Source organism: Pholcus phalangioides, unplaced genomic scaffold (genome assembly GCF_987345545.1).
Source record: "Pholcus phalangioides strain wild (caught in Gottingen) unplaced genomic scaffold, Ppha-v1.0 ptg000012l_1, whole genome shotgun sequence".
Lineage (NCBI taxonomy): Eukaryota > Metazoa > Arthropoda > Arachnida > Araneae > Pholcidae > Pholcus > Pholcus phalangioides.
The window spans coordinates 3,119,828-3,135,033 of record NW_028301605.1 but is presented as its reverse complement, the minus strand read 5'-3'; the positions used below and the strand labels follow the sequence as shown (position 1 = coordinate 3,135,033).

The 15,206-nt window shown below is 37.0% G+C and overlaps 1 protein-coding gene across 11 annotated transcripts in view; it reads left to right on the top strand.

Moving 5' to 3' along the window:
* The first annotated feature begins 1,988 nt into the window (after positions 1-1,988).
* LOC149079152 (uncharacterized) overlaps positions 1,989-15,206 on the top strand; it is a 62,775-nt gene continuing 49,557 nt past the window's right edge. For 3 of the 11 annotated variants that reach the window (XM_089240032.1, XM_089240035.1, XM_089240036.1), the window contains exons 1-4: positions 1,994-2,081; positions 9,825-9,903; positions 9,996-10,082; positions 12,616-12,798. In XM_089240032.1, coding sequence (XP_089096158.1) covers positions 9,835-9,903; positions 9,996-10,082; positions 12,616-12,798 — 339 coding nt within the window. In that variant the 5' untranslated portion in view covers positions 1,994-2,081; positions 9,825-9,834. Of the gene's footprint in view, positions 2,205-9,824; positions 9,904-9,995; positions 10,083-12,615; positions 12,799-15,206 lie in introns of all 11 variants that reach the window. The other 8 variants (XM_089240033.1, XM_089240034.1, XM_089240039.1 and 5 more) reach the window with 7 other exon arrangements.

Sequence of the window (15,206 nt, the reverse complement as noted above, 5' to 3'; positions counted from 1 at the left end):
ACGTAAGCAAATTTTTAGCCATTTTTGAACCCCTACCCCCTCCCCCTTGTCAGCAAAATTTCGTCATCAGCTCTGCCCCTTTTAATCCCAACTCATATTTTCATAAAGGGTGGTTGATGACGTAAGCATTATCCACCCCCCCCCTCTCCTCCCTTGTCATCAAAAGTCAGCAAATCGGACCCCCCCCCCATCGATGATGACGTAATATTTGAACGGCCCCTTAGATACATTCTCAAGTTTGTAATTTACACCTGGTAGCATTTCTTTTACTTCTATAGATCAAAGATTTTCTCAATGAAACCATAATCTTTTACACAAAAATAAACTAATTTGAAATAATGCAAATTTTTCATCCCGTACAGTAACTTGATGACATTGTGTCGTCTTCAAGAACAGAATTTACATTGACTGAAAATAATTTATTCAATTTTTTTTTTACTGTATTCTATTACGTTTGTTTTGCTCTTTCGTTATTTTCATAAATTAAAAATTAATCAAATTAAATTCAAACATATTAATATACTTCAGACAATTTTTTAATAGCTATCTTCTAATGGGAAAACGGGGGGGGGGGAAAGTAGAAAGTTATGTTTTATGGAATGTTTTATTTATGTTTTTATGCAAAAAAAAGAGTTCGCAAGAGGGGGGGCCACAGGAATGAGAAATGGTTGAAAGGAGGCCATGGACAAAAAAAGGTTGAGAACCACTGCTCTAGAAGAGCGTCAAATCTGAAGTGAAAGGGCAAAAAAAAGTTTGGAGGGGCGTCAAGTCCGAGGTAAAATGGGAAAATGATTTCTGCCCGCTCTAGGAGGAGTGCCAAAGGCAACAAAAAAAAATTCGACATGTTATGTCATAAAATATCGCTGTTCCTTTGAACGTATCAAAACGAAGCGATTGAAACAAAAGTTTTTTTTTAATTGGAGAGGTGAGCCAAAATAGGTCCTGCTAAGGTAGAGTGTGGGGGTTTTGTCTCGAGCCGTCCCTGAATACACCGTATATGTGTGCGAACCGTACAGATTGAGTGGTCTTTGGTTGTCATTAAAAGGAGATGTAGAAAGAACAGTTGTAACTAACAGTAACTTCAGTTGGAAGTTACAATTAGCTGAGCAAATTCGAAATAATAGAACCATAGATCGAACTCCTTTTTAGAACAGCTCGCTCTGTACAAATCTCCCAAACACCAATCATCTCGGTAAGTTTGATAAATTTTGCAACATTTATCACTTTTACCGGCGATTATGCATAATCCTTTTAGACCTTGTATGCACAAATGTGCTGGTTGCTTCTTTACACTTTACATATTCTCTTTTTAACCTCAGGGATGTTCAGCCCAAACTTCAAGAATTGTGCATTATCATTGAGATTAAAGCCGAAGTTCCTGAGGTTAAAAAAAAAAATCGACAGAGGGAAACACCCCCCCCCCCCGTTCTCAATGTCGTCTTAACGCATGGGCCCAACCGAGCGCGGCCACTACCTCCTGTATATAGGAGGTGGAGGCTGTATATAGGAGGTAGTGACAGTAATGACTTGCAAAAATTTCCGCCTCTGACAAATCACTCTGGATTCGCGCTTGGGGTGGGGAGTAGCGCTGGCTACTGCTTTCGCACAGGGCGCCACCAAGACCGGCCCTGCTTCATATACGTATTAAGGAGTTATAGCACTGCCTAAGGCGACTGGATAGGGCGACACGATAGGGCTCCTTATTCTAGTGGCTATAGCACTGCCAAGGCGGAGATCGCTGACGCCATGCTCCCTCCAGTAATATAAGCTCGATGTGAAGTTCTGAAATTTCCCGATAAGTAGCAGCGTAAGCTGCAGAATTCCGATATGGACTTCAATTTGCATTAGTACCACACTAACCATATTTTTCCGGGGACACAGTGGTAGTAGTCACATGATCTCGCAAGTCCCGTAAAATATGGGTAGTATTATGGTCACCTATCACTACGCCATTCAAGAAATTTTCGGATACCGATCACAGCCGTTTCGGTGTCTGTTATTGAAAAACATGCGCTTTTGAAAGTTCAAACAATAGGGAACCAGTGAATTTTGGGAAGAGCTTAAAGGACTTGTCAAAATAAGTAAATATTCGACTTTATTTCAATTTTTGTGCTTCAGTTGCATTTATTTAGCACGTACGGGGTATCAATATCACAGTTGTTTGTTTTAACATCATGTACTGGCATGATAACAATACAATTCATGTAAGTATATAATATACAAGGAGCCTTTTAAATATTGCGTCAGCAGATTTTTAAGCCCCCCCCCCCCCGGTGAGCAAAATTTCCTCAGCTCCGCTTTCCCCCTCCCCCGATAGCTCCTAAAGCCAGGTTTTCTGTGCCGCGTGCAACGTGAATCGCCCCGCGTGACACGCCGTCCACTCACCAATAAGAAAAAGCAGCGTGACTGTTTTCCTACAGAGCGCAATACGCCTCACGACAGCGTTTTACGTCAGGCGTGATTGGCCGACTGCTTCTGGAGGAGCGAAATGCGTCGTGCGCCGCGCGTTTGTGCCGATGTTCTCTTCACTCTTGTGTGTTTTCTTTCCCTTCAAACCGGAGCATGCAGACGACAGAGTAGCTGATGCCAAGGCCATATACTATAATATAGCCGCACTGATCTGATGCGCCACGCTAGGAAAACACAACGCATAACGTGATTATGTAACACGTTTCTGCCGGCGTGAAATGGTCTTATTCGGTTCACGCGGCGTAAAAACCTATTCCTAGGAAAACCCGGTTTAAGGCATATTGGCATCAGAGATGTATGCGAGAGGGGCGGCTCATGCCCCCTCCAGACAGGAAAGCCTCGCTCACTGCAGTGTGGAACATTGAACATATGTTTTGATTGGCAACTATGATTAGCAGCTTATTGCCCAGTGGGAGAATTCATTGGAGATTTCTCTCTAATAAATTACGTTTATGAATGAATGATCTTTAAAAAAAATTGCCATATTTGGCTACTTTCATTATAAACCATTATCAAAAGAATGGGTGGGCGTTCCATGAATCAACGAATGATAGCAGGGCCCAGCTTCTCTGGGCACTTGCTCTGCAAGCCGTTATTGCTGTTGAAATGATTCAGCTGAATCGCATGTGGATTAAATCAGAAAAAAAAATTAATGCATATTTTCATGAATCGGTAAATGATAAATTATTGTACCCGGGAGGGGGGGGAGTTCATCTTGCCATGGTTGCTGTTTGGAAACAATCCTCCTAGTCCCGTACATCCGGTGATGGGTGGTGAAATATACTATAATGAATCGCATTTAACCTGCGCAATAGTTTAAAAAATTAAATGGAATATAATTTAAGATCGTCAAGAAACAAAGATGGTAGGGAGGAAAAAATCCCTACTAGGTATGAGAGAGGGAATCGACCTTACACCCATTGTTACGTTTGTCCCATGCTGTATGAACTGTACCAGTTGTGGATGTCGGTTTCTGGTAAAAGTGAGTATATCTGTTGTTAAACGTTGCCAGAAAAACGTTCGTTCGGACAATGTTTAACACTGCAGCGAGAGCGACTTCACTCTTTTTTTTTTTTTATACAAAAAATATTTTTTAAAAAATTTTGGAAGAAAATAATTTTATTTATTTCAATATTGCTTTGCCGAGACCTATACAAGGGAATGCTGTGGGAAACTTTGACATAAGAGATGCTATAATGTTAATATCAATGCTGTTTGATCTCTAAGAACTCAAAAATTTCTCTTTAATAAATTCATTGCAACCCACGCCCTAAGCCAGCCATTTTCAACCTATTGCTTGTGAGCACCATGGTGCTCTTCAAAGCACAGAGTGCGCATCAAACTATGCAGTTCTACATCACTAGGTTACCTACATTTCCAGTTTACTTAAATGATCCGCAGTGGAACATTCTTAGATTACTTAAGTGATCTGCGGCATAATTACAGATCACTTGAGTGACTCGCAGCACTGTTCTAGAGCACTTAAGCGACCTGCAACACATTTATAAAACACTTTAGTGGATCTGATGCATTTCCAGATTACTTGAAGGATCCACAGAACATTTAGAATGACTAAAGTGGCAGAACAGCTGGGACATTCATCACCACTTGGGGATTTTTGGTGACCTTGTTTTTCTGTGACAAATATGACTGACAGCCTGATGAAAAGTCACCAAGGCCGTCGGACGCTAAGATGGGGGGGGGGGGAATCACCAGCATTGAAAACATAACAATGATGGAAAATGATAATAAAAATATCGCTATATAGACTAAGCATCAAAACACAACATACGGTATCCATACTATAATAAACAACAGCCCTTCCTGTTGTATAAATAAATATACTCTGTGTAAAAAAATAAAACCTGGATTCTCTTTTAAATAGTAAACCAATTGGCATGAAAGTGATTAAACATTAAATCTGATTAACATTAAATCAGAAGGCAATGGATGAATAAATAATAGATGTAACCGAATGAACAACCTGACCAATATTGACAGGAGAATAGAATAATCCAGGTGCTAAAAGGGAAAAAAACGGAACATGGTTTCAAATTTTGAAAAGACGCACTCGAAACAAAAGGACGAACCTGTTTGTCAGAACTATCACCGCCTAGGATATACGATTCTAGAAAAATGTAGAAAAGTACAGCAAAACCCAGGACCATTATGTCTGCCTTCGTGACTTCCCTTGGTGACTTATCAGAAGAAAGTTGATGACGAATATTGAAGCTGTTAACATTCAGGGATCACAAACTATGAAAGGTTTTTCTCATTTTTGGCCCACCGAGTAAGATGCCATTAGGAATAATTCATCTTTTTATAAAGGGTGGTTGATGTCATTTTACCCCTAATATCCTTTGATTTTGAAACGTTACCCCTTCCCCAAACAGGGATTGATAAATTCCAGGCGCCTGGTTGCCTGACGTCTAGAAAATCTATCAGCTCCTATAGTTATATTTCTTGTGATGGTTAAATAAGAGCCTTAACCACTTTACATTGAACATTGAAGGACTGGACACACCCCGCTCCCCATCTCAACTTAGCTTCCCATTCCACTTTACAATCAAGGACGTAATATTGTATCTAAACGCCAGTGGAATAAATTCAAACGTCTGTTTTCTTTCCACTCGTCTCATTACCACGAAACTTTGTTGCAACCCTACGAAAAAAAAGTAATTATTTTCATCTCCGTGATGAGGAGGTGAAAAGCTTGCACTCTAAGGTTAAATATAGGTTCCACTATATACATGTACATAAGAGGGGAGAGAAAACACGTAGGTGAGAGTGAAAAGATAAATATCATACCTACTATCTTTTATCTGTAAGTATTATAGGTAGAGCCTGGATTATATGCAAATGCATATTTTGGTCTTTTCTTAGCATTAATGCATATAAATGCATAAAATTGAAGAATTTTCAAAATAATAGCATATTTTTAAAAGTTTATTTAAGCGTAAACACTTTTTTTATAATCTTTCAAATAAATATTGCTAGTAATAGAGTAAACCTCTCTTCCACTACTTCACTAAACACCAACTCTGGCCATATCGCTATATTGCAATTTACTGCCATTAGTGAGATGGGTTGGAAGTGAAGGCGCTGTCTATCGGTGGTCGCCTCGAGTTCGTTAGGGAAAATATCACTCTCTTCCACTGTCACCGGCAGGACAAAAAAAAAAAATTCGTTCGTAAAAGAGGGGTGACCGTTTATCAGGGATTTGAAATGCATACTTCTATTATACAACGGGAAAATATTATTTGGCCGTAAAAGAAGAGTGACTGCATCTGAGGGGTGTCCGTTAAGAGAGGGTTTCACTGTACTTTTATAACATCGTTTTTTCTGCCGCAGGTGGCATTTAGTGAATTAATAGAGACGTTCGTTTTTTTCCAAATATCAAGTGTTCTATTAAGGCTATTTCTAGAGAGATGTCAAACACGATCAATTTTTTTAGAAATAGTGTCAAAATTATTTAGTTACTGGTATTTCGTTACTAAGTGCCACTACAACAAACTAGAAATTAAAAATGCCTAAATAAAAAAATATGTAGAAGTTTTTCGCATATGCAGGGATATTTTTTGTAAATAAATATGCTCAAAGAAATAGAAAATATTCAGTGAAATTGAATTTTCCGAATGTAATGCTGCGAAACTAATATTTGGAAAGAAAAGTGATTCATCCTCTCCTGGAATCGAACCCGAGTCGCCTTGCATACTGGGCAAGTGGTCTAACCAATACCCCAGAGACACACTTTGCAATTCCTTATAACACCCATTAGTAGCGTGAAGCGCTGAGATACCATCTCTTAATAGAAAATATTCATTTTAAAACCAAATCTGCTTTTCTTGCATAGTGATTTTTTAAATGCATATTTTCTCATTTTTGACAATTTTTAACTTTTTCATGATTTTTCAGTGTATATTTTGGGTTTTAATGCATATTTTGGCATTTTAAGTGCATATGATTCGGGCTCTAATTATAGATAAGAGATGGAGAATATAATGTACTGTTTTTCTTTCATCTGGTTTTTTTTTCTTACTTTGCTATTTTTTCCCCATTCCTTTTTCTAACGTTAGAACAAGGTTATCAAAACTGGTATCACATTTATCGCCAATTCGTCAAGCAGAGATAATCCAAATTTTTCACTAATCACTTGTGAGCAATGCAGTTAAGATGACACAAAATTTTTCAATTTTGTAATGAGGTGTCTTCTAACATGGGAAGGCTGTCCTGTAAAAAGTCGGAAAAATATTATTTGGAATTATTTTTCTTGAGAGGGAAAGCAATGCTCTGCACCTAAGACTGGTTCCTTTTCTTTTTTTTTATTTGTCAAGCCCTGTTTACTAACATCTTTAGCAGGAGCAGCGTAAGTAAGGGATGCTGTGCACCTTGGTATAATATCCAGAAAAAGTTGTGATGATGTGAAAACTTTAGGGAAAATACGGGCGTGGGACTCTAACTACTGGTGAGTAAAAAACTTTGCCAACTTGGCTGTAACTTGATTATGCAAATCTTGCCATAGATTTCTTTTCAAAAGTATCAGCTGAGATACTGTGAATGTGGGCATTTGGAAGAAACACTAACCACACGTGAACTAAAGGAAGGGACTTTTTTAAGCTTAGGCTATACCGGACGGACAAATCCCAGGTCCCCATGGCAACTAGAAAATCTGTATTGGCACCTAAAATTGGGCAGTTTTTGGAATTATTCTTGTGCTCATTGTTATCAGAAAGAGTCATGATGTGATCACATTAAGTGGCGCACGATAAGCAGAAATCTAATTCTTATATAACCAATGATTTTCCCATCTTAACCCTAGATTCCTAAACATTAGTCTCACAGACCACGCAAAATACGTAAATAATTGTAACTTTTAAAATGAAAGAGATAGAAAGATTAACTTCTAAGTACCTTCCTAGGTCGTTCAATAACTAGTATTGCGTCTGTCGCATGTCAGAGTGCACTTATGCTAATGGAGTTACAGTGAGTAGGTCATCACTTCAACTTTTTCTGGGGGGGGGGGGGCCCAAAGCACATGTACTCAGTGTATGTATATATATACCATTTTTAGTGTATTTTCAAAAGCCCCCCTAAATGACGGGCCTGCCACAGACAAATGTTTATGAATAGTGTTGTGATTGTAGAATGGGTGCAAATTGCAGAAACAGGGGAAAATTGCAGAAGTTCTTGTCAATGTGGGAGTCTTTTGACCTCCTATATAGTAACAGATAACGATAACTTAAGCCCTGTTTACATGTGCAATAAAATATCCGGGGAAGTTACCCGTAAGAGGGGTTTTTGCTTCAGCCTATATACATGGCATTTAGTTTATGCTGGTTAACTTCCGCCTCTCCTTTCCGAAAGTCGTCACTGGTTACGTGGGTTGAAAGAAGTGGTTGGTTCAAGATGGCTGACGAAGGGGCTTACAGTAGTTACACAAAAGATTATGGGAGAGGAAGTCAGTCACCCACCATTATTCTGCAACAAAGATGGGACTCTTTTGACAAATCTTCATCCCTCTTTTTTTCCCCATGAGGAAAAAATGTTGCCATGCAGGTAATAATCATCAAAGCGACTCCCAATCTTGCACTTGTAGACAGGGCTTTACAGGGAAAAAATTTGTAGATCAACTTCAGCTGAAGAATATGCGAAAAAAAAAAACTTTGGACGAAAAGAAATTGATACGTAAACCAAAGAATTGATGACTATAAACAAATATTTTTCCCCTTTTTATGATATTGGTCTGTTTCATACTCTGCAAAGTGATAACAATACCCGAATGGCAACAGTGTTTGGTTTTTGTTTTGAAGTGTTCGAAATTTTAAATGGGATGGATAAGATGAACCATGAATAATTAATACTCTGTCAATCAACTGCTTTGACAAGGAGACACCATTATCGATTGGTAAGGGACAATTCTAGGTTGTGGTGTCGCAGGGAGTTTCCCCTCTAACAGGGTTGTGGATAAATGAAATAGCTGACCTTCGGGGGCCGGGAATTCTAACACAATTGATACATTTTAAAAGAAAATATGATAAAGCAAAAAGCTGTTCATACTTAGATGAAACAACCATAATTTTTTATGAGTAATATATTTATATTTTATCATAATTACAGTCGAATCCCATTTCAACGGATACCGATATAGTGAAAATCTCGTTTTAACGAACACTTTTCTAATTCTTCCAGATAAGCTTACATAAGAACAATGCAAAAACACGGGGGGGGGGGGGTCCTTTATAACAAAATTTTGTTATAACAAAGTTATTTCTCCGGTCTCTTGGAGTTTGTTATAACAGGATTCGACTGCATTTGTTTTTATTATTGCTCTTATATAGTTGCTGTGTTTTTGATATGGTTTAGATATATATTTGACATTCATATTTTTTTATGGGCATCTTTTTTCAGCCACCTCATTGGTCATTTTGTCTGTTGTGGCCTTTATTTATAACTAGAGCCCTGATTATTTCACCTGCTAAAAAAGTGGTAAAATATGTTCTAAAAATATGCAAATATGTACTTAAAAATGCAAAAATATGCACTTAATAATGCAAAAATAATCATTTAAAATACAAATAGTAGGTATAATAATATACTTAAAATACCAAAATGTGCACTTAAAATGCCAAATATGCACTGAAAATGCCAAATATGCACTGAAAATGCCAAATATGCACTGAAAATGCCAAAATATGCATTAATAAAATTACCATGCAAGAAACAGCAGATGTATTTTTAATAAGCATCTTTCTATTTCATGGTGCATATGTATTTAAAAAAAAATATCCATATATATATATACATACTGCACTGCATATAGCTTCTACATATTTTTAATTCAGGCATTATTTTCAATTTTCGGTCTGTTGTAGCTGCTCAACAACGAAAATACCTGTAACAAAAAATTTTGACACTATATCTAGAAAAATTTAACACTTTGACATATCTCTAGAAATAGCCTCTTACACAATAAAACAATTAATATTTATAAAATACTTTATAAATATATATTAATTCACTAAATTTCACCTGCGGGAAAAAAATTGATGTCATGAAAATATCATGAAAAATAATTATTTGAAAAATTATAAGAAAAATTGAGTGAACTTAAATAGGCTAAACCTTCAAAAATATGCTCTTATACTGAAAATTCTTTAGTTTTATGCATTTATATGCATTAATGATAAAAAAGGCCAAATATGTCTGGGCTCTATTTATAACATTATCCATGATTTTAGTAAGCAGCGTCATTACTGTATAAAAAATCTGATTGGAACCAAAACGTTTTTGCGATGTTATTCATTTTTTCCCCACACACCCCTGATTGAATGATTGAGGGTTTTTTTCCCTTCCAGATTGACTGTCATGGATTTGATGTTGCATGTCATTGCACATGATGAATGTGTTTATATTCACACTCTAAATGGACCGAAGGTAATAAAGCTATAAAAAGAAAAAGTTTTCTTTTCTCTGAAAGTTTTTCTTCAGTATGATTTTTTAATTTTTTTTTTTTTTAAATTTCACAGGTAGCTGATACGTTTTCATGCTGGCCATTAACTCATGGTGCATATCTGGAATTCAAGCGTTCTAAGTGGTACATCATTGACAAGCAGGTAATTATGAATCTCGAAAACCCTTGTTCTATAAATTGTAAAGATTTTGTGTCTAAACTTCTATTCCAGGGGTGTCCAACTTGTGCTCCTGAACATGAAAATTTATACCAAAACTGGTTCTCTCTCTTATTCATAATTTCTGACCTCGTGGCACTGGCCAGTACTTTATAAATATTTGGGCTACAGAACTGGGCGAGTATTTACCTAGGGTTCCAAAACTCAACATACGTTCATTGACTAATGAAACATATTCCAACTTGGTTGCAGGAAGGGGAAAATAATTTCTGCTTTGCTCAGGGCCTCCATACAGGGTTGTAATTTTAGCCAGTAGGCCACTGGCTGAAAGTGGTTTTAACAAGTTAAAAGTGGTCAAAACTATTGAAATACTCTGAAATGGTCTTAAACTGATGTAATAATAGTTTTAACTTGTTTTCTTTTTCATATTAAATTTGAAATTAAGATTCAGCTTTTATATTTAACAAGCGCATCAGAATATGTTTTTTAAAAAAACAAGACTGCATTCATTTTGCCCAACTGTGATTCTAAACATGCAGAAAACCTGTTTCAACTGTTCCTGATTGATATCAGTTTTGACTGGTTTACTACTATGGATGACTTCAAATGGTCAAAAGAAACAGCAACTAATTTTTCCACGATTAATTTTTTAACTAGTAGTTTCTCATAGAGCAGCCATAGTATCATGCCACTTTCTTCTCACTGCAGGCAAGGCCACAACTTGTAGAAGACAAGGGGCTTCTGGTGCCTCGGGCATTGAGTTTACTATTTTATTGTTCAAAATTACGGGGGACGACGACACCAAAATAGACTTCCATCCTTGGTGAAAGAGCAAATTTTTGTTTGTAGTTGCAGCTCTGACAGCAGGTTCTACAACTATTAGCCTATTCAAATTCAATTGATTATCACAATATTATTTATTAGTTTTTTTAAATAAAAAAAATGATATTAAACATTTAAAACTATTACTAAATCTGTTTCAAGACCATATTTGACTATATCTATATGGCTAAAACTGCTTTTATCCAGTGCTCTGGTCAAAATGTCAACCCTCACTGTTATAAATAATAATCTTTAATTTTACTCTGAAAAAGGAACTCTTGACTGTCCAAAACTCAAAATGGAAACCAATATTAGATTTTTTTTTTTTGAAATAACATTATGCTAACATTATTCTATAACATCAAGCTAACATTATTCTATAACATTATGCTAACATGTTATAGAGATCCACAAGCAGTCACCTGTCTAAATCTGAAATTTGCCTCTGTAAACGTGTCATGACTTCTTATTAACTGTATTATATGACTTCATATTAACTTTTTTCCTCTTTAAGATTTCACAAAGTTCTTATCTGCTTAAAGTTCAAATGTTTAATTTTAACTTCATGTAATGTTTTCATGTATAAAGGAATCACCTTAGTAAAGTGAAGGTTTTGGGCAGTTTAGGATGTAAGGGTTTGGACAATATGGTAAAAATATGTATAAATTTACTCTCAGACCTGCCAACTCTCTGGATTGAGGCAGGAGATTAAAGATTTTCCCCCCTTCCTCCCCCTCTGTTGTTGGAAAGTTCCCCAGACTTTGGCAGAAAATTTGCTTTGGAAGAAAAATTTTTCCTATTTCTTTTAGATCGAAATTTTTTTTTTAGATTTTCCCCTGATCTTACACAATGTCGTGACGTCAATAACTGCAGTCACTGTTAGGGAAAACACCTATAGAGGGCAGCCGTAGTACGCATAACCTACCTACTCGTTTTGGCAACGTCACTTCTGTAATAACGAACTTTGTGAGCAATTTATATGTTTGAAGAGGTGAAGACAGTATGGTGAGAACATAGTAAATTATTTTTGCCAATTGAAATCATGAATGTTAGTTGTAGCTCAATAATAATCAAAAATTTGGTACACAGTAATTTTACTTTGTTGGGAACTCACACAAAATCATGGGCCAAATCACCAAAGGTGTGTGTACATGTAGAAATTTTGTAGTAACTAAAATAAAAAATACTTTGAAAACCTTCTCTTTCAATTTCTTCATGACGTTTGTTTCTATCTTTAACAGATTTTTAAAAAATATTTTTTTAAAAAAGGTTAGGGCTTCTGGCTTCGCATATTGTGAGAGGAAATGTAACATGAGAAAGACCCGTGAATGAAATAACCTGTAGGTCATTCAAAGGGTAGTTCTTCAAAGAGATAGAGAAATAAATTTATTAAATTAACAATCTTTTAGCTCAATAATATGGTGGTGTGCAGTTTTCTATTGTGAATTTACAATATTTGGCAAGAAATGATATTGAAATGAAAATTTTCATAGTTTCTGGTAATATATGTTCTTGTTTAATCTTACTGGAATGAAATCTCATCAGACCCTGCAAGTAATGTCAAGCTTAGTCAACACCCACCAAATGTTATTCCAATTCCTTTTTGATGCTGAAGATTTTTGTTGTTTTTAACTTTTCATTTCTGTTGCCAAGAGATATTTGCAGAATAATTTTTTTTTTATTCTAAATCCTGCAGAGTTCCAATGGGGTCTATCATAATGGCAAAAAAATCAAAGTCCTTACTTCGATTGGCTTGAGAAATGGCTCTTCACTATGCTTAGGTCCTCCTGCTGACGTCTCCATGAAGTTTGAGTGTTATTTTATTAATTCATCCAGAAACTGTCAGACATTGCGAAACACGAGGCAACAACCTAAATCTGTATGTTATATTTTTTTTCTTCTTCCCATCATGTGTTCATATTGTTATTATATAGGCCTATTATACTCAAGAGCAATGGAATTAAAGATATCGGTCTTGTGTCATGTAGCACCACCACTTTTCCCCCTGATGGCAGTGACCATTTGTCTGGGTCTAAAATAACCGATTTTATAATTAAAAAAAGCAGGATCCAAGTGAAAAAATTATAGGTTATGACAAAATATGTTCAGTATATTAAATTGCTTCAAGCAGGAAGCTTTAATTTCTTGGTCTATTTCTATATTTCTTTACATCTGGCAAATAGGAGTGTAAAATACTGCATATACTCGTGTATAAACTGAGTTTTTTGTGGAAAAATTTGTTCAGTAATTGGGAGTGTCAACTTATCCCAAAGCAGAGTTTTGCCCTCGGCTGACTACAAATGTTCTGCAGAATGTAGAATACAAATATACAAATACAACGCCACAACAGGCAAATTGCCCAACAAGGTGGCTGACTTAAGAACATCATGGATCCCCGAGCCATTTTTTGGAGGCCCTACCTACTACTGCTACACCACACATGCACCCCGCACGCACACACACCCCGGAACCCCCAACGAATCGGTACATGCAGGAATATGCGTGTACGTGTAGTGAAACCTGACGTGAAGTTTTTTGTGTCTATGTAATGCTTGTTATGTGTAGTGCTGCCATCTGCCACCAGTTTTTCTAACTATGAGTGAAGTGTTATGATTGAATGATTTATCGTTGTAGGACTGTTGCTCTCTGTGGCGAGACTTTTTAACGGGGAGATCGGCTCGCATTTGCGCCTTGAAGTTGGGAACCACAGAAAACCAACTTCAGCCGACCACCACTGTGGGGTTCGAACCCGGATCCTCGCATCGCGAGGTCCGGGTCTAGTCCGTATATAGTCCGTCACTATAACCACTCGACCACCACAGCGGCAATGCCCTATTATGGGTAAAAATACCCATAGTAATGTTTTCTAGGTTTCTATAGCCTACTTTTCTTGAAATTCTTCCTGATTGTTCTGTGATATGTTGCAAATTTCAGCATATTTTACTTTAGGGGCCTCTGCAGGGCTATCTTGAAGATCTACTGGAAGATGGACTAATTCAGATGATGTCACTAATCAGTAGAGTGATTTTTGTAGCTATAGATGGCGTTGTGCCGTCTTTTTTTCCCGGAGTCTGTAAAATTCATGATCAGGCACAAACAGTAGCCATTGATTCATTCAGTTAGCGGGACGCAGACAGTGGGTCTTCTATCATAAAGCTCTCTCATGAAGCCTCTTCGGGCAACAGTAAACCAGGAAACTCGAGTGGCAGCATGCAGCTCATGTGAGAGCTGTGATGCTGTAGCAGTCCTATGGTGTTGTGCTGAAAGTGCCAAATAACGATCCTCATTGGTCGTCGTGGCTCTTCGATGACCTTGTCCTGGTCTTCTCGATGTGGATCCAGTACCCTGAAACTGTTTCCACAAATTGCAGACGACACTGGGCCTAACATCGAGGTCTGTAGCCACCTGCACTTGTGATTGCCCTGCCTCCAATCTGCCAACGATTCTCCATCTCATTCTGTCATCCATACATTTGTGGCTACTCATTTTACCTGATAGCTTATAATATTTACCAAACTCATTGAAACACAGTGAATGTCACCGAGGAGTACGGGCACACGAATCATGGAAAACGCCTCGTGCCCTTATCATCCCCTCCGTTGACACAGCTCCACCCACACAGATGTGTGCGCTTATGTATTTGACACAGAATATTTGCATACTTCTTCTGTGGCATTATTAGTACCTTTGGTTCAGTACTTTTTGTGAAAATAGAACACAATGTGCAAATTCCCTTAATTTTGCACACGAGTACAATATTTTCAATGAAGCATAATTAATGCTGATTAGTTGGCAATGATGTACAATATACAGGGTGATTATAACTAAAGTTCCGATTTCAAAACTGTAAAATACTGGTCTTGAAAATTTGCATGAATATTCCTGAAGCTATGGAATTCTGTATGACGAAGGGGGAGAAAATACTTGAAAATGTAAAATATATGAAGTGGCACTCATCCAACACGTAGGGAGTTCACTCTCAGAATAGAAATGATAGCCAGTCAGGCCAAAATGATAACTTAATTAGCATCACACAATTTTATAATTCATGGAAACATCACATAAATGAAGTCATTTATATAAACTAAACCTTGCAAAAGAATTGTTGGAAGTTGTTCACCATGTTATATCTATGTGATAGAACTGCAAAAATGCTTATTCAACAGATCAGAGTATTTCATGGTAATGATGTGAATGTGCTTTTCCAATTCACCAAAGTTCACAATCTGGCCACAGCACGCAAAATTTTGGGGTACCCCCCCCCCCGAAGCCAAAAGTTACAAGGGT